This window comes from Sciurus carolinensis, chromosome 6 (genome assembly GCF_902686445.1).
Source record: "Sciurus carolinensis chromosome 6, mSciCar1.2, whole genome shotgun sequence".
Taxonomy (NCBI): domain Eukaryota; kingdom Metazoa; phylum Chordata; class Mammalia; order Rodentia; family Sciuridae; genus Sciurus; species Sciurus carolinensis.
The window spans coordinates 157788627-157810918 of record NC_062218.1 but is presented as its reverse complement, the minus strand read 5'-3'; the positions used below and the strand labels follow the sequence as shown (position 1 = coordinate 157810918).

Here is a 22292-nt window from a genome sequence, read left to right as displayed (position 1 = left end):
AGGGCTCTGTGCCTTCCTGCGGGCCGCCTCTGCCTCAGGACCCTTCACACTCTCCTCGCCCCACTGGCCCTGCTGTGGGGCTAGAGCCCTTTCCCATCTAGATGACCCCAGGCACGGATGCCGTTTCTGCTGCCTGCCTCTAAGAGTGGAGGGGAAACTGTCCCCTCCCTGTGAGGACTGAGAGCTGCAGTCTCCAGTGGTCCAACCGGCAAACCCATGCAAACCCTCCAGAAAGTTCCACCGCGCACTCAGCTCAGCCTCTGGAGATAAGTCCAAGCCACGTGAAGTTGGAGGCGAAGCTGGAAGGAAGGTGGAGGGAACCCTCTCGACTGGCCGCAGCACCCCAAGTCTGCATCCTCGTGGGCCCCGGCTGCTGTCTCTTCTCTCCCCTGGTCAAGGCCCTGGTCAAGTAGCATCAAACAAGCACTTCCTCCCACCTGCCTGCTGACTCCTTAGCTTCCTCACCCAAGGAGGTCAGCATGTTCTCGTCTCTGGAGACCCTGCTTTTCCTTCTCCCAGCCACTGGGCAAGAACTGCTCAGATCCCTTCCCCACCCCTACATGCCAGGCCCACCGTCCCAGCTCCCTTTTAATGAGTCCTCCTTTTTCTCACCTCTAACAGGAGCTGGTGAGAAAGGCAGTCAGTTCACCTGATTCTGCTGTGGGTTTGGGAGACAGGGAGGGAGTGGGAAGAGGGGGCTCCTCCACTCTGGGCTGTCATCTGCTGTCCCTGGGTCTGATGATCTGACGTGTCCTTCCTTGGGGGTGTTGCTTCTTGTCCACAGCCTCCCGGGGTACATGCGAAAGACCCCGTCCTGTGATCCTGCCCTGGATACCAGCCCCGGGCTGTTCTTAGGATGCTCAGAGACCGCCACCCCTTTCCAACCTCGAGGTACAGAGTCGACCCTCCACACCCGTGGGTTCCGTACCCAGGCATTCAACCAACCCCTGTGGGAAATGGCTTTGAACATCGCCTTTGTACAAACGACTGCACTCTTTCTCCTCTTTATTCTCTGAATGATCCAGTGTAACAACTGCTTGTGCGGCTGTTATTATGATGAGTCCTGTAGAGATGATTTCAAGTCCGTAAGAGAATGTTACACTCTACTGTTGTGCCATTTTACATAAGAGACTCGAGCGGGTGTGGCTTTCAACATTCACAGAAGGGTCTGCCACCAGTCTGCTGCAGACCCGAGGGACGTTCAGGTCACCAAGTCTGAGAAGGCCTTCATGGACCTTTTGACTGGCTCTCTCGTGAGTTCTGGGTTTCTTCACCTGTCAGGGAGGGGGGCTGAGCTGGCGGAGGGTGTCCCATTTCCAGGTGCCACTCCTGGTCCCCACCCCTGCTCTGCTTCATGCTCCAAGCCAACAGACCGAGGCTCTGAACCAAACTGAGTGGCATTTCCACGGTGTTTCCACCATGGAGGGCTATTCTCAGGACTGGCCCATTTTACAGGTGAGGAAACTGAGTCTGGCTCACATGAGCTGCCTGCACAGGGGCAAACCCATCCTCCTGGTGTCCCCAATCTCTCTGGGGGGCTTACTGGCCCTGTTCTTCTGGGCAACAGAGATGTGAAACTCGTGAGTGTTGGGCAATCCCCGGGACCGGGGAAGAGGAAAGGCTCTGGGCCTGACGCAACCAGCTTCCCCTACGTCACCTGCTCACGAGGCCCGCTGTTCTGTGCAGAGAGGGGTGCAGATGCCCACCCGCCTCGGGCACGCAAAGCGCCGTAGACGTTTCTGAGCTTGTTCACGTCCAGATCAGATCGCCATCCTCACTGGCCCTCCCTGGAAGGCTGACTGTAAGCCGCCTCCAGGGATGGAGGGCAATCTGCACGGGCTTGGCGGGAATCCTGGGTTGCATCCCGCCTCCACTTTTGGCAACTCTTGCAACTTCTCAATCTCAAGGGGGCAGCAGGCAAAGGCCCAGGGCTGAGAATGAGGTGCTCTCTGAGGAGATTGCTGCTGGGAAACAGGAAGTAGGCCCTTTGCTTCCTTCTCTGAGCCTGTCTTCTCTTCGGTAAAGTAGGGGTGATGATAGTGCCAACAGGTGGAATGGGCAGAGCAAGGTTCTGAGCTCACTGCCTGGCACAGGCTCAGGGCTCTGTCTTAGTGTGGTCACCGTCACCATCATCGTCACCCAGGGTTCTGAGCCATTGCGTGTCAGTCTCACTGAGCTCTAGGGATTGTTCATCTCAGTCCACATTTATTGGACAATTCTTCCAAAGGAGCCTAATATCCAATGATAGCTTCTTTCCAGTGGCTCAGGAGGCTGAAGCAGGAGGATCGTGTGTTTAAAGCCAGCCTCAGCAACTTAGCGAGGCCCTAAGCAATTCAGCAAGACCCTGTCTCTAAATAAAATACAAAAAAGTGGGGGAAAAGGCGGCTCAAAGGTTAAGCCCCCTTGGGTTAAATCCCTGATACAAAAAAGAAAAAAAAATCTTGCTTCTGTTCTTAAGGATGGGCTGCAATATTGCTTTCCACAGGTGCTATGTTTTGAGAGAGGATTGTTTGAGATCCAGAATCTCTCCATCTGCTCCATCCTCCAAGGTTTTGCTTAGATTCCAGTTAATATGATGATGTTGTCTTTGGTTATTCTACTTGAAAATAATTTCTTTCATTCCCTCTGTCTTCAAATGCCTGCTATGCTGGTGATTTGAAAGATGAAGTGAAGTCTTAGGTGATCGAGAGCTTTGAGGGGCACTGGGTGATGTCCCAGCACCCTCTGAAGTGGCTAACAGAGCTCACCATTGTGGATCGCCTTCCAAGTGCTGGGTCTGAGACTAAATGCATATCTCCCTGAATCCCACAGCCCCGTAGTGAGACAGGTACCGTCTAGCAATAACGAGGTCCCCTAGATGACATGTGAGATGTAAACCATGGGTGGCCAAAGCTGTTCTTGAAAGACCCTCAGGAAGGTGGGCATCACTGTGGGCACTGAGAGAGCATCATCCAGTAAGGGTGGAGAGGTTGACTCCTTCCTCAGACTCTGACAGATGCTGTGTGTGTGTGTGTATGTGTGTGTGCGCGTGCGTGTGAGAGTGCGCATACCCGCGCATGGAGCTCTGGATGAAGTAACTAGCTTGTATTTAGAGGCTACCAGGTAGCCTGGATATTTTGCTTTTAGACACAGGACTCACCCACGGCCAACGAGCTTCTCAGTCTATGAGAAGTACACAGAGTCTCAGACCGAAGAAGAAAGCAGCCCATTCCTTTCTCCTATCTCAGGGAAAGTGCTCCTTGGCTAGAATATGCAGTAGGATCAATAGGACCTAGAATATGGGGAGCCAACAGTCAGCGCATAAGGTGGGAACCCAGTGAATAGAATACATGGAAATGGTTGGATTTTTTCTTTGTGATTTTTCCCTTTGAGCATGTCTAGTTAAAGGCATCTCAGTGTTACATGCATAAGCCTCGTTTTCCTTCTTTGCAGATGTGGAAACTGAGATTTTTCAGTCCTTGTCTAAGGCTTTCCAGCCCAGAAACCTTCCCTTCAGGCAGTGAGCCCTGCTCTCCCCACAGCGGTGCCTTGTGCAACCCCAGGTGCCGACCCTCCACTTGCCCAAGACCCTCTCATCCTGAGAGAGGTGAAGAGGCAGCTGAAGGCCTCCCAGCTTTTGATGGAAATGGAGGGGCGGGTTGGGGAGGAGGCTGTGAGGCCGCTAAAAGGCCATCTTCCCCCTCCACCGCTCACTAATGTGGGAATTGTCTCTATTGTAGGTCAACTGTCAAAATAGATCTTATCTGCAAAGGCCCAGCCAAGCAGGAGTGTGGTCCAGGGCAGGGGGGCCAGGAGTCCATGGCAAAGTGCTGGGACTGACCCTGCAGCCCAAGTCTCTGTCCGTGCCCTCCCACGGTGCCGGGGTGACTGGGGCCAGTGGGGAGTTACCCTCTCTCTGCGCTGATCCCCCAGAGCCCAGCTTCCTTGTTTACTTATTTAGAAGCCAGCAGAGGAAGTGGTAAAGGAAACTAGCTGAGTCGTTTTCTGAGAAGAGACCATATTTGTTCGCAGAGGAAGCCGTTGCTTTCTGGGATCTGGCTACAGCAGAAACGACCTCTGCTCCAACCAGGGGTGCTCCTGAGGGTGGCTGGGAACTGGAAGAGCCAAGGACACCTTGAGTTGTGGATTTGGGGACCCTCTCTGTCCATGGGTGCAGCGCCTATGCCCAGCTGGTGAGCTTCCCGCCAGGACACAGCCATGGCACTGAGGAATGTGCCCTTTCGCTCAGAGGTCCTGGCCTGGGACTCAGACAGCCTTGCGGACTATTTCAAGAAGGTGAGCCCTGCTCCTTGTAGGTGGTCAGGCTGCTAGTGCCCTCAGCGAGCTGGCGGAGGCTTGGAGATGGAGCCCGGGCAGAACCTGGGAGAAGTCTAAGGTAGCAACGCGTCCGCCTCAGGCAAACTTACTGGCTGACAAGTGCTTGGAGACCACTGAGTTTCCTTGGCAATGAGTCCTGGATGCTCTGGAGAGGGAATATATCCCTACTATGTGCCAGGGCCTGAGTTGGGGGCTTTATAGCCACTGTCCCATTGAACATGGCTCACTATTTTGTGAGGTCAATACTGTCATCCTGTCGGCTGAGCCGCAGAATCAGTTCAGGGAGGTTAAATGGCCCAAAGCCCCAGGGACCCCGTGTGACAGACGCAGGAGCCGAGCGATGCCGCTCTGCTTCCCAAGCTCATGCGCTGAGGTGCAGAAAACGGCTGTAACGGCTGATGAGGTCAAGTCTGCTCCCTAGAAAGGCGGACAGAGTCCTGAGGTGGGGGGGCGTGGGCCGGAGAGGAGGGACGGATTGGAGGGCCACGAGGAGCGACGTTGCTTTCATTGCTCGTGGCCCTGGAAGAGAGGTCCTCAAGCTCTTATGTCAGTCAGTCTCGCTGGAGTTTCACGAGAGTCTCCAGAGACAGGCAGAAAACTGCCAAGAGCGGCAGCACAGAGGGAGGGAAAAGGAGCCCCCGGAGGCGGGGGGCGCAGCGAGGCAGAGTCAGAAGCCAAGCTTTCGGCAGAGCTGCGACTGGAGTATTGCTCTCCTACCTTCCGAGCTCGGAAGGCTTGTTCAAGGATCCTTGTGCTTGGTCATCTTGCTGGGGACCTCGTATCTGCTTGGGTAGACCTCAAGTCATGTGACTTGAGGTTCGGGACCCTCTACCCCGTCTATGGGGCCAAATGTTTGAGGACAGAGGTTGGAGCTTCTAACACCCCCATTCCTGCAGGCCGGCATCAGATTCGTTGATCTTCCAGACTGTCGTAGAGATGAGACGGTGAAGCTAAGACCACAGAAGTCGTCTCATTCAACTTCCATTTTTCCCTGACAAATGGGGACCTGAGGGGCTGGGACAGACTCCCTGGGACACATGATCAAACCCGGGATCTGTACTGTGTGACGGTATTCACAGCCACACGGCTCTTCCTCAACCTGCAGGAGAAAGTGCTAGCATTGGAACTGGGTGTGGCATGGAGCCACAGCCCACAGATCCTGTTATTTCCACTTTTGTGCACTTTCTTTCTGTTATTTTCCCCCACGAGGTATCATGAACTTAGCTTTCAGCATCGTGGGTGTGGAGATCATTGGGAAACTGACTTTTGAATGGCATTTCCGAGTGTTTTTCTTAAGGTAGACCAACAGGTCAGCGTGAAAGGTGAGCATTTCCAAGATGGCACATTAGCTCAGTGAAGAAAGGAGAAAGGAATTCAGTGTTATGGAGGCAAAGCCTGGGGAGAGACTGAGGGGCTCAGACAGGCGCCATCTTCAAGTCAGGCCAGGAGAATTACATGACCTGGTAGAGCGATGAGGGTCTGTGGGTCAAGTTCCTGTGGGAGTGGGCAGACGGGCTGGGTCAGGCCATGCCAGTCTGAGACACCTCCCACCAACTCTGCAGTCAGGCACATCTGGTCTGGATCCTGCCTCTGCCATTTGCTGACTTGATGACTTCCTTTAGTTCCTTTACTTCTTCCCAGAAATAAGACAGAGTTATTAACAACTAACCCAATGGGATAATCATGAGGATTAAAGAAAATACTGTGTCCAAGGCAGTCAGCAGAGAGACGGTCTAATTAATATTCAGTTGTCCCTTGCCCCTGGTCTGTTACATTCCCATCTGGGGATGACCAGGCAGAGTTTGGTGTCCATTGCCTCAGGCACGTGTGTCTCATCCTGCATCTGGCATGTGGGACCCTGAGGACAGGCCACACAGTATATGTCTCTACCTCCTCTGATTCTTTTGGGCTTGCCAGGCGAGTGTCCCCGAGCCATGCCACAGGGAGTCACTGGCTCCCAGCCATTTGTTCCAATCCCAGTGGGGCTCCCAGCTCACTGTGTGAGCTTGAGATAGGTCCTTCCCCTCTTGGACCTCAGCCATCCCACCTACAAAGCTAGGTAAAGTCCCTAGGCCAGTGCTAGTGCAACCAAGCCTGGACAGTCATCAGAATCACCCAGGATGCCTGTAATGTACAGATTCTAGGGCTCTAAGCCCAGGCCTCATGGGTTAAGAATTTGCTGTCTAGATTCCAGTCTGGAGGTCTATCGATGGATCCAGAGTCCAAGTCAACACTCTGAAAAAACAGGGAGTCATCTGATAATGATGGCAGTGAAGTTGATTAATTAAAGGCCACTGACTCTTCTAAAAACCGCTTGCGCCCCGTGTATAGATCAGAAACCAGGGTCCACAGTGCCCCTAGATTTCAGCGCTGACCTCTAAACCAGCTTTCTGAGTATGACATTCACTCTGCCCTCTCAGTCAAGAGGTGACAACAGTCATATTTACTTTTGAAGTATGTTGGCTGTGAGATAAGAACTTATTTCAATTAAATTAGATTAACTGATTTTGGGGGCAGCACTGGGATTTGACTCCAGGGCCTCGCACGTGGTAGACAAGCACTCTGCCACCGAGCTACATCTGCAGCCCTGAACTTGATTTTAAACTTGTCCTCAAAGAAGGCTACAATCTGTGAGGTCTGCACTTTTGGAGGAGAACCTAGAGCCCTCAAGGATAAATATTTAACCTTCAGTACTCCAGACATCAAGCTTAGAGATATTTCAAGTGATTGAGGATGAGGTGAAATGGGTCCTTCACACGGTTACCAATTGGTTTTGCAAAATAACCAAGACTCTAAAAATGCTTGTTGCTATTGATCCTACAACCTATTCTGAGACTCTGACTTACAAAATTTGTCTTATATAGGGAGGTTAAAAATCATGCAAAAGAATATTCATGGTACTCTATATTCTGATCTGGGTGGAATATCAAACTGTACTTGTATTTGTTTCTTCACCTACCATGTGTAAGTAGTATTATTAAAAAGGCGTGTTCCTGACAGAGACATGAAAGCCATGTTTTGCATTTCACTTGCTACCTCTGTCACCTGCAAGTTCCTTGCTCCTCTGTGCCTCTGATTCCTCATCTGCAAAGTGGGAGGACTAAGTGACTTAAAAAAAGGTCTAAGCACTCAGAATTGAGCCTGCCACATAGCAAGCATTTGGTCTTAATCAGCAGTTTTTATTTTCATTATTGGAGCAGCAGTTTGGTATGTGACCTAAATGTTCAGCAATAAGGGGTGATTAACTCCTCTTGCGGCCATTAAAATCCTGTGTAAAATGAGTCCGTCATGTACTAAGCAGAGCTCATATTATCGTTTGTAGAACTTACAGAGAAAAAAAGTCAGTGAAGATAAATCATCACCTCCACTCTATTCAGAGAAATGCAGGGAAAGAAGGACTACAGGAGACGGGACAAGGTCACTACGGTGGTCTTAGGGGACAAGACCGTGAATCATGCATCTCTTCTCCCGTCAGCCCCTGGCTACTTCCTCCGGGGAGCATGTGGCTGGCCACTCGTGGGCCTTCAAGGCAGTATCTTCCTGAGGGCGCGGCCCAGAGCCCGAGAGGGCAATTTCTCCGTTTCAGGCAGTCCCAAGGGGGTGGTGAAGGGAAGGCTGAGGTGGGATGGGGCCCCTCTGTTAGATGGGGAGAGGGGAGGCTCTCCAGCCACAGGATCGCAATCGCTCAGCTCCGGGGCAGGCAGGGGAGGGACCCACGGGAGCCTGCCCCTCACCGATGGCACCTTTTCCTCTCTGCACAGCTGAACTACAAGGACTGCGAGAAGGCAGTGAAGAGGCACAACATCGACGGGGCTCGGTTTTTGGTAAGCTCTGGCCAGTTGGATGCTTTGAAGCCACGGATGGTCTGTGCTTTTGCCAATGGCTGCAGGGCCGGCTGGTCTACCTGGTCCCTGTGGCGTGAAATCTCCTTCACCATCTTGGCTACTCCCCCTTTTCTCACTCGCAAATGCTTACACATACCACGCCCACCTGTGATGATGCTCTCTTCAGTGTATTATAATTTTAAAGGCTTTAAGAAGGACTGAGGATAGAGCTCAGGGGTAGAGCTCTTGCCTAGCATGCATGAGGCCCAGGGTTCCGTACCCAGCACTGCAAAGTAAATACACAATTAAATAAAATCAGGTGTGAGACTGACGTGCAGGGACACTTAAGGACCAAACTATTAAAGGAAAGGGTACAACTCGGAAGGTGGAGGCAGAGGCACTGGACTGTGATCAGGGAGGTGAGCTGAGCATTTCCCTGGAGAGGGTACTTTTCCTGTGGTCAAGAGAGACCCTGGGCTGTATCAGCCCACCCCTTAGTAAAGAGGAACGATCCTTCAAGGGTCAAGTGGGAGTAGGATGTTCCCAATTTGGATTCGGAGTGAGGAGGGCAAACTAAGTTGTATGCCTCGGTAAGTCACAGTCAGAAAAGAACGTGAGCACGAGACTGCAGGCCATGGAAGCGACCCAGAGATCACATGCCACAGTCACCCCTCAGCACAACCATCCAGGTCTTAGATTGCACCCCTGCCTCTAACCTCTGCTTGAGCTTCTTTAGGTGAGCTTGCTACCATTCATAATCATCTGCCCCTTTCTGGGCACTCTGATGTCCTGCACTGAGAGTGTACATGGGGTCCTGTTGGTGTGAACCTGGCTGTCGAGCGCCACATCAGGCACATTTACGCATGGCCCACCTACGTCAGCCATTCCTTCACTACCGGCTCACTTGACAAGCATTTTCCTGAGCTCTTTCTCCATGCTGGACCCTGCTGTGTGCTGGGGATGGAGAAGTGAGTAAGATAGGACTCCTGGCTCCGGAAGCTCATTTTATTGCAGAAAGATAACTTCAGGGAGACCTCCGGCCACCTCATTTCCAGATATGAAATCATGAGCAGAGGTGTGATTTGTCCTGAGTCACAACCCTGATAATCAAACTGATCACACAATTACTTTAGCCTACCTAATACTGTAGAGGTGTTTAACAATGTTATTTGCTCATTCTGAGCTTTAAGTCGAGAATTCCTGGAGTTTTCTTGTGCTCTTCTTGAAATTTACGACAAAACACAAAGATTTCTTTCTTGTACCTTTAATACCAGGAAAAGAGGCATCACTGTTGAGGGGAAAGGGAGGGAGACCTCTCTGAGAAGGGTGCTGGCTGCCTGGGTCACCTTGAGCAGGCCCTTGCCCTCCTGAGGCTGCCTTGCTTCCTCTTCTGTTGACTACAGGTCACACTGGGTCATAGCAGGTGATGGCACCTCTCAGCTCCGTGATTCCCCCAACACTCCTTGTGGGGGTGGGGTGGGGTGCGATAGGACAGCTGTTTCCCTGGCTGGGAGATGGTGTCTGAGGGCCTCCTCTGCTCCAGTCTCCAGAATCTCTCAGTCCTTTGGGGAATGCACACACTCCACTCCTTGTGTGACCAGGAGGAGGTGACGAGAGGGGAGAAGGGAGTAGAGTTCAGTTCCTGCTCCAGTAACTGGAGTATTTAAAGGCAGGTTCCACAAAATCCACCTTCTATCTCGGATGCTCTGGGTACAAGGTGGAACTCCTGGTCCAAGTTTTCATGACTCACCTGCTCTCTCTCCCAGCTTTAGACTATCCGGGGCCATTCTGCTATGGAAGGAACTAGTTATCCTTCCTTCCTTCCTCCATCAGAGTAGGAGCTAGTAGGTCTTCTAATTCTGATTCACCACAATTTTTGGATAGATCCAGTGTGCCGGGGAGTGGGGCTGCTATGCTTCCAGAAGACATAAGAAGGGGAGGAACATGCTTAAGACATGTGTCCGCACATCACTGAAACCCGACCACAGTGGCTTGGTTAAATAGGGGCTGCTCTTTCTCAAGTCATAAGAATGTGCAGGTGGGCGCTCTGGGCTGGTAAGCTGCTCACGGCGGTCACCAAGAAACCAGGCTCCACCTAGCCTGTAGAAAAACCTGAGGTTCCTGAACTCATGGTTCTGAACTGGCTAGGTCAACTCCAGACATCACATCTGCACTGCTGCAGGAGGAAGAGCGGAAGGGCAAAGAGCAGAAGCAACATGGCAGATGGGGACTGTGTGGCCCTGAGAGCAGGGCCACTCTGGAGGAAGGAGAGGCTGATGGTCAGTGGTGGCAAGAAGGAGGGAGGGAAGAGAGAAAGCCAGCCTGGCCAAAGCCTGGTCTCTGGACTTTGGCTGACTCCCTTCACCCTCTCCATCCTGCCTCAGGTGGTCTGATAAGGGGGCTGGGTCAGAAACTTCACCAAGGAGCTGGATCAGATGGATCCAACAAGCACCTTGCCAGGACAGCCCTCTGAACACAGCAGAGCCAGCAGCTCCCTCCCCCAGGAAAACTGAGGCGGGCCCTGAACCCTGGGGTAGAAGTGTAAGAAGCAGCTGGTGACATGGCTAACCAGCCCACAAAACCAATTCTGTTTGGTTGCACAACTTAGTCCTCACTGCAGTTGTGTAGTTATTGAATTCAACATCATTTGTCAACATTTAGAGGTTGAATTGTGTCACATCAGATCCCGACCTCGGGATTCCCTTTGGAAAGGTAGACCCCAGCTACTCTCCGGTGCGCTCTAGTCTCCTCTGCTTGTAACTGTCTCACTGTGACTCAGGGCCTGGCTCAGGGCCCTGCCCTGGGTCCTAACCTGCCTGTCTTGTGTGTCTGCCTTTCAGAACCTGACAGAAAACGACATCCAGAAGTTTCCTAAGCTCCGGGTACCGTAAGTACTCCCCCACTCCATGGGCAGTGTGGGAGGCAGAGGTTGGGATGGGGACTCAGTTAACTGAGAGGGGTAAACTGAGTCAGTTATACGTTTCCATCCACGTGAAACAGGAGAGTAGGGAGGGACAGGGAGGGTACGGGCAGGCTCCGGATGAGGAGTTTCATGATGACTGGGAGAAAGGGAGCCACAGACACAGCCCAGCTGGTGCTCTGGATGCACTTGTAGAGACAAACTCAACTTTCATTTCGGGTCTTCCCAACGGCGAAGCTTGGGCCTGTGAAAATGGTCAGGAGACTTGAGGTTTCATCATGGCGTCACCATTGACTCCATGATGGCTGGGTTCTCGGTACCTCCACTTCCAGCTCGGCAAAATGAGAACTGAAGCAGATGAAGGGTGGTGGATGCCAATACTAACTGCTTGGGAAGGGCTGTCGGGGTGTTGTGTTGAGAGGAATCTTGAGAAAAGGGAGCCATGATGGAGGTCTGCTGTAGGTGGTGAAATGGGAAGTCGTGGTGCGCATCTTGTGACGTATCTTTTTCATTCCTCTAGTGAGGGTCTCTTACTTAAATACCTTCAGGAGCCAGGCAGGCGATATAAATGTGTAAAATGGGCCAGGTTAAAAACACCAAGCCCTGTTGACTTGTCTCTCATTTTATCACCTTCGAAAAAAATGTGATTATGGGGATAGAATCCTCCACTATAAGGATAATAGCACCATTATGATTACAAAGTAACCATCAGGTTGGTGAGACAATGGGGGAGGAGGGGGACTGTGGCAAAGCAGATGACATGTCCCACTGGAAGAATGCTACAGCTACTCAGCTCCAGTCAGTGTGAACCCAATGGTGCCCAATCTTCAAGTCAATCACGAGTAGCTGAAAAGATGGGTTTTATGTGATATATCTCAATTTTTAAACATTGCCTCAAATATTTTAAAATAAGCCTATTTGCTAAATGTACTTGGTGGGCTACTTGTTGGAGATGTCTATTTTGGACAGCCTCTGAGTTCCTTCCCTTGCTCTAAGGATCTCAGAGCTTATGATGACACAAAGGAAATATTCAGAAGGAGTAGGAAGAAAGATATCAGGAGTAAGTAGGAATGCCAGAGTAGCTCAAGAAAAATACATCTAGCATGACCATGAGACTTCCCTCATTTGGAAGGATGGAGGGAAAGGGGAATGGGGATTTATTTGCCCTTGGAGCTCTGTGTCTCTAGGGACAAGAATGGTTGAAGATTGTTTGAGCTTTCTAAGAATTTTCTCCAGTCACATGTGGATATTTACATTTAAATTTAATTTAAAATCCGGTTCTACAAAGGAGTTAGCCACGTTTCAACACATGTATGTGGTGACTACTATGGTAGTTCCTCCTTATTTGCAGTCATTTGCAGTTTTCCTTCCCCAGTTTCAGTTACTCATGGTCAATAGTGCCTGAAAATACAGCATAATAAGACAGAGAGAGGGCTGGGTTTGTAGCTCAGTAGTAGAGCACTTGCCTAGAATGTGTGAGGCACTCAGTTTGATTCTCTGCACTGCATTCAAATAAATAAATAAAATAAAGGCCCATCAACAACTGAAAGAAAGAGAGAGAGAGAGAGAGAGAGAGAGAGAGAGAGAGAGAGAATATTTCCCAAACTTTTAAAATGGTACATTATTATGATTGTTCTATTTGTTATTACTTAGTATTGTTAATCTCCTATTGTGTGTAATTTCTAAACTGAATTTCATCATAGGTGTGTATGTGCAGGAAAAGCATAGCACACAGAGTGTTTGGTGTTATCCATGGCTTTAGGATCTACTGGGGGGCTTGGGACATATGCCCCATGAATAGAGGAAGGATTACTGTGGAATGGAGAGTAAAGATATAGAGTATGTCCCTGAGTGCAGAAATGTAATGCTCTAGAGATCAACCATAGCTTTCTTTAAAGGAAAGACCTTAACACACAGGGGTCAAAACTGGTGGCTGGTGAGGCAAATCCAGCCTATAGGTATTTTAAGTTTGGCCCATGCTGTATCTTAAAATCAAGAAAAGTTTCACAAGTTTCACAAGTTTTTTTAGAACCAAATGGAAGATGTGGTAATCCAAGCTCCATTTCCTATTGTGGCATCAGTCAGCTGGATCTGACGTCCTCCGTCTCATTTAACTGGGATCTGTGCTCCTCAGCTGGCCATGGTCCTCACCACTTCCTACGTGGTTATCCTCGGGTGCACCAATTCTTTTTTTTTTAATCATATGCATGGAGACTTGGGCTTTCTGATCAAGATGAAATAATAGGAATAATATTTACTTTCGCACCACAAATAACCAGACAAAATTTATTAAGCATCAGTTTTCAAGACACTGGACATCATACTATGACAGATGGAAAGCTAAGGTGAGGAGCCCTGTGACTGCTCACTGCTCTGAGAGTCTCAGACCATGGTACAGGGAGCAGGGAACACAGGCAGCCTCGGTGGACAGCTCAAATCAAGGAGACTGAGCTGAGAGTCCAGCAGCAGCTCAGAGTACATTAGGCAGATGTCAGAGGGGAGAAAACTGGATAGAGAAAGTTCTGGAGAGTTTCCGAGGTCCCTCCTCAGTAGAGGGCTAATCAGTATATACATGTGAGAAGACTACTTTTAGCAGGCAAAAAGCAAAGCAAAACAAAACCAAAAAAATGACCCAGTGAGTAGAGGTCGCAGTAGTCAAGTAGTCACAGGGCTAGAAATGGTACCTATTTCTACCAATCTGGCTGGAAAAGCTCCAGATTCATAGTCACTAAGTAGTGTGTACAAAAGGATCTTGCCTCAGTAATGAGGAATAATTATTCCTAATATAAAAACTTGTCTGGTTCTAGTTAGCAAATCTTCAAAGCAAGACTCAAAAGAATCAAATTATTTCCAACTACACCCTCCAACAAAACTTAAAAATATGTGTAGGAATGCAAAAATATTCATTACTCCATAAAGTAAAATTTCACAGTTTCAGACATCTAATCAGAAAGTAACATACCTATTTCCATACAAATAGCAAAATAAGATGCAGAATGAGTCAAAAACCAACATATCAAAACTGACCTATAACTGACATAGACATTAGCTTTAGCATACAAGAACAATAAAACTGTATTCCATGTTAAAAAAGTTAATCTGAGGCATGGGAAATTCAAAAGACCTAAAGAGAACTTTTATAGGTGAAAACTATTATTTCTGAGATAAGAAATAAACTATTGGCGATTAATAGTAGGTTAGACATTGCTAGAGAAAAATGTGGGTAAACCTGGACACACAGAAATAAAAACTACTCAAAATAAAGCAAAGAAAAAAGAAAGAATTATTTTGAAATGATCAAAAGAATATTATGGAACTTTGGGGACCCTTGGAATCATCTAATATGTGTATAATTAAAGGTCCTAAAGGACAGTGAACAGTGTGCACGTGGAGAGAGGAAGAAGAGACAGAAATAATTGGATGAACTACTAGCTAAAATGTTTTCAAGTTGTATAAAATTATAAACCAGCACATCAAAGAGTTTCAATATACCCTAAACCCAGGAAACAGAAAGAAAACTAACTCAAGGAATATCATAACCAAATTCCTTAAAACAATTAATTAGAAATAAATTATGTGAGAAAAATCTTAGAAGCAGTCAGAGAAAAAAGGTCACATTGCTTACAGAGGAACAAACACAAGGATCACAGCAAATTTCTAGTGAGAAATAAGGCCAGTGAGAAGATGGCGAAGCAACGTTTTAAGGTACTGGAAGAAAAATACTGTCAATCTAGAGTTTGATACCCAGCAAAACTATATTTTAAGTGTGAAGGGGAAATAAAGACTTTTTCAGACATGAAAAATCTGAAAGAATTCATCACCAGCGCAGACCTACACTACAACAAACATGGAAGAAAGTCCTTCAAGAAGAAGGGAAATGACAACAAATGTTAATCTGGAATTAAAAAACAAGAGAATGAAGAGTTCTAGAAATGGTGATGATGTTGGTCTGTATATGTACACTTGACCCTTAAGGCTATTTGAGCTCCCATCCCCCAGTTCCTATGCAAAAGTAATACTTCATTCATTTAGTGATCTGGATACCCACAGTGTGTTGAGCCATTGTTAATCAGCCGGGCTGCGGACATAAGAGAGAGAATCCCCACCTGCAGGACACTCACATTTTAATGGTCAGCTCAGTTAAACAACCAAAGCAATCAGGCTACAACTCTAACAGAGCATGTAGTATGCAATGGCATTTGCATGTGTAAGTCCAATGGGACTAGGAAGGCAGGAGCAATTTCCCCCATGGTATTCAGGGAACACTTCTGGGAGGAAAGACTCCAAGTCACATCTTGAAATATGCCACGGTGGTCAGGTGAAGAATGGGTTGCTGGGTACTCTAGGAGTGTGTCTGGGTGGGTGGGGGGCATACTGCAAAAGCACAGGGCACCAGTGTATTGGACGGAACAACTAGTGGGTCAGGGAGGCTGGGCTTATGCGCAGGGGCTAGGCTGATGGGTAGTGATGCGTGGCTCACAGTTTGTGAAGGTCCTGTGAGCATCCGCAGGGCCTGGCAGTGTTAGTGAAGTGAGTGTACCAGGGGTGAGATCAGGGTAAACCTGTGTCTTAGATCTGTCCAACGGACACAAAGAGACTCAGAGGAGGCCTCGGAAGGGGACATGGGCCCAAGTTAGGAGATGGCAGCATGATTCTACCACACGGAGGTAGGCATTCCCCTGGGGCTGGGGCTGTGAGGATTTGGGGTGGGGAGATTTAATAAGAGCTGTAGAATAGAAGAATAAGGCAGCGTCGGCTTGTCCGATCCCTTTTCATGCTGAGGCCAAGCTCGGCTGATGTCGTTAAGCTGTGGGATGAGTGGGGTGAGGAGTGGGTGCTCGATGATCTCGAGGGGAGACTCGTAGCCCTAGCGCGGCAGGTCGGCGGGGTGGGAGACTTCTCTAGCTACTTGAAAGATGAAACAAAACTTGGCTAAGTACAACACCTCCACTGTGACTGAGTGTGGACCCCAGATAAACCATGAGGTCTACCGGGGGCTTGAAGGGCTAATTGATGGGGAGCCTCCCAGGAAGGCCTAGGCTGCCAGACTGGCTAGCACAGGGGTTCCTGTCCTCGAAGGAGAAACACGCAGCCAGCACCAGCTCCAGGTCTCCTTCTAATCAACTCCTTGACCTGGGACACATCCTGAGGCCACCCTCAGTTTCCCAGACAATAAAAAGAGAGAACGGGTTACATGGATGTACAGAGTGGCTAGTTCTGGGTACTGTTTTAGGTATAAACAGGCAGAGAGGCCGGCTCAATCAAGAAGAGGGCAGACTCAGGCCAGACTCCTTGAAACCGCATTCTTTCGTTCATGAGCTCTGGACTGTGAACAAGTCACCTCAGCTCTCTGAGGCTCAGTCTTCTCCCCTATTAAGTGGGAGTAATGATAAAACCTTCCCCAAAGGGCCAATCAGAGAATTAGAGGAAGTAAGAACACGCACTTAGTGTTAGGTATTCTTCCTTTTTCTCTAAAATCTTGATTAGTACCACTTCAAATTTTTGCCAATTATTCTATCTTGCTAGAGAGGGAGGATTTAAGAAGCAAAAGGGCATGGGGCTCTGGAATGAGCTGACTTTGCCTTGGGTAGGACCTTGGATAAAACCCTTCTGCAGTCTGAGCCTCAGTTTCCTCATCTGCAGAAGGGCAAAGAACTAACTCAGGGAGTGGAAACTAAATTGCCTAGCTCTGTCCTTGACACATAGAGATTCATACTTATTTGGTTTCCTTGTATAGAGGGTGATTTGTCTTGATGGTCACCCTCAAGGGTCATGGAAAAGAAATTGTGTTTATGTACAGCACCCAAAACAGGACTGTGCTCCTCTGAATACCTCTCTTTTCTTCCCTCAGTGTTTTTTTTTTTTTTTTAATCAGTTTTGGATAGATTCTGGTGAGTAAGACGTTCTCTCCCTCTTACAAATATGGTCCCTCTGTCAGGACACCGTTGATCCCAAGACACCCCAGTATTGTAGTAATGGATGGTTCCTAAAGAGAATGATGAGAGGGCCTGGGGTCACCTCATGGCCTGTCTGAGGATGGTCGGAGAGGGTGGCAGGACGCAGTTAGAATCTGCTGATGTCTACTTGGAGTTTATTAAAGGAGAAGATGTTACAATCTTATGTTTAAATCCTCAGCATACGTTAACAAATAAGGAGTTGGGCGTGCTGGGCGGATGGTGTAGGAAGCGTACGGGTCTTAGATGACACTCATGGTGCCTGTCACCAATAGCAGAACCAGACTGGGAGAACCTCAGACTCCATCAGAGAAATAACAGAAAGATCTGTTTATGAGGCTGTAAGCCTCCCGCAGCAGACATGGCTTCCTGTCCTGTCCGTGTAGTACCTAATTCTACTCCTGAGATGGAGGACACAGGCAGGGGGAAGAGAGGATGGTGCAGAGGGAGGGACTCAGAGGCAGAAAGAGCATTCTTATGTCTTTGAAAGTGATCACCAGTCCTCAGCAAAACTGAAGTAATGACAAGGCCTGGCTCCGCCTGTCCTCCCACCCTTCCATCTAGTGATGGATCCTGCCCAGGCACCCAGTCTCCTCTCTGAAGGGTGCCTACTCTCAACTGCCAAGCCTCTCCTCCAAGGCAAGTTTGGTGAACCTGTCTTCTGGTCTCAGGGTCACATTGACACCGGCCACATGGCCTGTGACAAGCACTTCTCTCCATTGCTTTGTGGTAAAAGTGGACTGCTCACACTTGCATGCGACTTGAATGGTCTAGGGCACAAGTGAAACCCTGCACGTAAACTGTGGTCAAGGACGTGGGCAGAAGTGAGAAGACCACGCTGCACCCTCATGACTCCCACCCACACCTGTGCTCTCCTGTGGCAAAGATGGTGGTGAAGCCCCCTCCCAACCCGCAGACTGCCATCTTGGCTCCTCTGGGGCTCCTCATGGACAAGGAAGAATTTGGAAGGTTTGGCTCCTGACTCGAGGAAGCTGATCTTTTAAGGCAGAACACTTTGTTCCTTAAGGGAGGGATGGAACGCAGAGCAGAGAGCAAGACCGAGTGAGAACTCGTGCTGGGAGGAGGGGCTGAGCCAGGGGTGCCGGGGAGCATCAGAGTGAGCATCAGAGCAGACGCAGATGCCTGCCCTCCCTGTGGCAGGGCCATGGCGCCCTGGGAGGGACCAGCACACAGTCTGAAACTGGGGTCAAGGGAGCAAGCCTCCCACGATGGCGGGAAAGGAGGAGAGGTGGTGCAGAGATCTTACTCTGTGAGCTCTGGAGAGAGAACCATGATGAGCTGGGACTCAGCGGCACTTGTGACCGTCGAGGCCACAAAAGCAGAATTTTCATGAGAAAATGCCTGCTCTCACTGTGCGCTCTCATCTCCTTCCTGCCTGCCTTTCTTTCTTTTTCTTTTTCATGCAGAGAACTCTATTATAGGTGAGAGTAAAGTAAGAGCAAAGTGAGGCTCAAGCAGAGAGCACAGTCAAGGGAGAGAGTGGCCGTCTCCAAGCAGCGGACAACAAAGGAGATGACGCTGTCTCCAAATGTATTACTGTCTGACGTTTACCAGGAGAACTGGGACCACCTTCTGTACTCTTTGCCAATCAGGGGTTCAACTCCTCCTTCACATCAGGTGGTGGAGTTTTTGGCCTTACTTGGTCCTCTCTGGAACTGTCATGGTGGCCATCCTATTTAAGAAGGCTTCATCTAAAGTCAATCCATGCCAATGTGGGCACTGGGGTCAACAGCTAGTTAGAAGTTACCTCAACGTGCCTGCACTACTGAATGACTCTTCCTTCCCAGACAAAGGGGGACCCTTAGAGCTATAATTGCTAGCTTTTCTCGACATCAGAGGACCCTGTCAAGAATTGGTCCCATTAATCCTTTTCTCTTGATGTGATTTCCAACTAGTTCCCTTGCTTCTGTTTATTTTCTACAAATTAACTACCACCCTCTGCTTTCTTGTCTACTTTGGAAGTTGTTGAAAGAAGACCCTAAAGTCATTTAAAGAACACTGTGACCTTGCCTGCTCATTGCTGGCTACTACCTAACATCCCCTCTCAAGGACTGGAGATCCTGAATCTTTCAGGGAATAAGGGGCGATGGAGTCAAATCCATAGCTACTTCCTGCTGACTCAGGGTGTAGGCCTGTAGGGTAGGGATCTCCAGTTCCTGCTACTGTTCGTGAAATGCTGCAGGTTATCAGTAAGGTCTCTCCAGGGGACCATGGTCATTTTCTGGTTTGGTAGAAACAGAATCTGGGTCTGCCTGCCTTTCTTTTATACTTTCTTCCTTCCTTACTTCTTGTATGATCAGAAAATGTGATTGTTGACCAACTAGTGGGCCTTTCCTTCCAGCCGGTGAGGTAGCAGGGACCTCTGACCAGAAGAACCGAGGGTGAACATCAGAAAGTGAGACCTCTTCCTCTCCCTCTCTCGCCTCCCTATCTCCCTTCATAATTGTGAAGATCCTTGTCCCTCTCCTCTTCTTCCTCCTTCTTCCTCTCTTCCTCCTTCTTTTTATTTAAAAAGAATCATTACTGTCAAGAACAATAGGAGTTATTCCATAAGATTTTCTGGTCATTAGAGCCACCTGGGTACTGGTTGGTGTGTCTGAGCCCCAGACCTCTCTTTGCAGAGTCTGATCATTCAGGCCTCGGGTGGGCCTTGTGACCTGTGTTTGTGCAGGTGAACCTAGGTAATCCTGACGATCAGGCCTGTCAGGAATTCCCCCAGGAGATCCAACCCCTTAATATGCTGATAAAGCATCTGGGGCTTAGGAAGGACCAATGTCTCGTCAAAGTCACAGGCAGGGTCCAGCCTTGGAGAAGGACATATTATAGTCAGAGTCCCTGTGCCTGCAGGTTCCATACCTGGCACTCACCAGGAGGGACCTCAGACTGTGAAGATGACAGCTGACTCCATCATGTAGCAACTTAGGGATGCAATTGTGCTGGAACCGGATCATCACAGGACGCCACCTTCCTGCAGAGGCCTGGCTTCCTGTGGGCGGTGGAGGCCTTTCCCAGCCAGCACAGCTCGCACACTAGGAGAATCGAGAACCACTCACTGTCTCTGGCTGCCTCTCCCCCTCTGCCTCTTGTCCTGGTCCAGAGTGAGACCTGGTGTTTGTGGGCAAGATGGAGAATGAGTCACCTCCGGCCACTCACTGTCACTTGCTCTGCTGGGGTGGTGCATAACTTTGCAGGTTTGTGCACAGGGAGCACACCTCTGTGTCCTGCCTCCAGCACGGCCACCCAGCCACCTGGCCCAGCAGCAGTCCCACTGGCTTGGCAGGGTTCCCTGATGCCCATCACAGCAAGAGGGTCCTGGGAGCCTGTGTTTTGCTGCAGGCCAGCCTGTGGGGCGCATCCTGCCCCCTCGCAGCTCTATGCCGCTCCTGTGGGGCCTGTGGTTTGGCATTTCCTTCCTCACGCAGTTAGAGCCGGAGCAGCATGCAGGCTGGCTGTTAGAGATACTGTAAGAGGCCACACCACAGAGCACGGGGTCTTTTCGAGATCTAAAGCAGCTTCTTGAGCTGGCCAGCGCGCCGTGGGATGGGGGCGTTGAGTGAGGCTTGGGCTGCCTCCCAAGGCCACGCCGAAATGTCACCTCTCCGTTGAGGCTACATCGTTCTAAACTGCACCCAGCCTAGCCCTACACGCATGCCCTACCCAGCCCCTCTCTGTGAGGGTGTGTTGGTATGCACATTATTTCCTGATTTTGAATTTCACCTCCTTAAATATTCACTCTTTGTCATCTGCCTAGCTTTGCAAGCCATGCGCTCCGAGAGCAGAGATCTTGTTCTGCTCCTGTTCCCTGATGCACCTTGAGCCCCAGCAGACTTCCTGGCCAGAAGGTCCTTAGTGCAAGTTGCTGAGTAACTAGGGGCTGAATGGGAGTGGCAGCTGCAGCCAGCACCACCTGACCCGGCCAGGGTGCAGGGCACCAGCAGGGTTCCCCTGACCACCCAAGAGGAGACCTTCAGCATGCCCACCTCCTCTAAGTGACCCTTTAAAGGAGCCACAAATAATCATGTTGCAAACATTCCAGTGGCGTGATCCGGAGGCACCTAGGGAGCCCTCGCCAGGCTGCAAAGCACCTACCCTTCCAGCGGTTGCTAAAGTCTGAGTGACAGCAATGACATGGTCACAGAGGCCTAAACACTGCCTCCTTCTTTGTCCTTAAGCTCCTGAACTGTTTATCAAATTTGCCTGCCATCGTCACCTCACGGGTGGCAGGGGTTCCCTGGGAGAGTGGAGCGGAGGGATGGAGGGAGCAGGAAACGGTGGCTCCTGAGGGCTAAGGACTGTCCCTGCTAACTCAGCAAGTGCGTTTTAGCGTAGACGAAACTTGTCACCTGGAGGTGCTCATTAGGTGAAGGAACATAGATGGCAGCTTACTCTCACAGATGGCGTCCACTCCCCAGGAGCTTCCTACATAGAGAATCAACCAAGGATGGAAGGGCTGCTGGCTTGGAAACCAGAGACCCTGGCTTGTGGGGTGCTGTGTGTATTGGGGAGCCTGGGAAACGAGTGGGCATAACATTACCTTCCTGTGTCTCTCCTTCTCCTTCTTCCTGTTCCTCTTCCTCTGTTTCTCCCTCTCTTTTTCCTTTTTCTTTTTCTGGGGATGGAACCCAGGGTCTCACATATACTGGGTAAAGGGCCTCTGTCACCTCTTCTGTGAGATGAAATGGGACCCCATCGTCTCCAAGGCTCCTTCCAGTTGCACTAAATCTCTAGGAAGCAAAGGTCTGAGGGATGGAGTGGCTGCTGGTTGCTAGGGTGAGACGTGGTCCTGATGGCGAAGCCTCCCTCTGTCCTGGGCCCTGGGGACTTGCTAACATGGAAGCACCTGAGGACAGGGTTTCTTGAGGTGTCTTGACCGTGCAACTCAGGAAGTCTCTCCCTCTGTGCCTTTGATGAGAACGCTTCTCCAAGTTTCCATGAGAATCCAAGTTACTCAGTAGAGGACAGGAGGGAAGAATGGAAGAGTAGGACAAAGGACACCCCCTTAGAGGTCGTGGTAGGGGCGGGGATGTAGCTCAGTGGTAGAGCATTTGCCCAGCACGCACGGGCCCTAGCACCACCAAAGAGGGGGTGGGGAGGAGACAGAACAGAGTTTGCGATAAAAATATGCAGTGACAGCTGGTTCCTTGAGGTCCAGGTTTCTTGATGATTCCTGGGAGCAGGACATCAGCACATCCACCCAGAATCAGAGGACCTCAGCCCAGGAAGAACAGCTACCCAACCATCCAGCTGTAGCATCCA

At 49.8% G+C, this 22292-nt stretch overlaps 1 protein-coding gene across 1 annotated transcript in view; it reads left to right on the top strand.

The window, feature by feature from the left end:
* The first annotated feature begins 3955 nt into the window (after positions 1–3955).
* Lcp2 (lymphocyte cytosolic protein 2) overlaps positions 3956–22292 on the top strand; it is a 42115-nt gene continuing 23778 nt past the window's right edge. Inside the window, exons 1-3 of the mRNA XM_047555277.1 lie at positions 3956–4275; positions 8079–8141; positions 10982–11028. Of these exons, the coding sequence (XP_047411233.1) occupies positions 4198–4275; positions 8079–8141; positions 10982–11028 (188 nt within the window). The 5' untranslated portion in view covers positions 3956–4197. The remainder of the gene's footprint in view (positions 4276–8078; positions 8142–10981; positions 11029–22292) is intronic.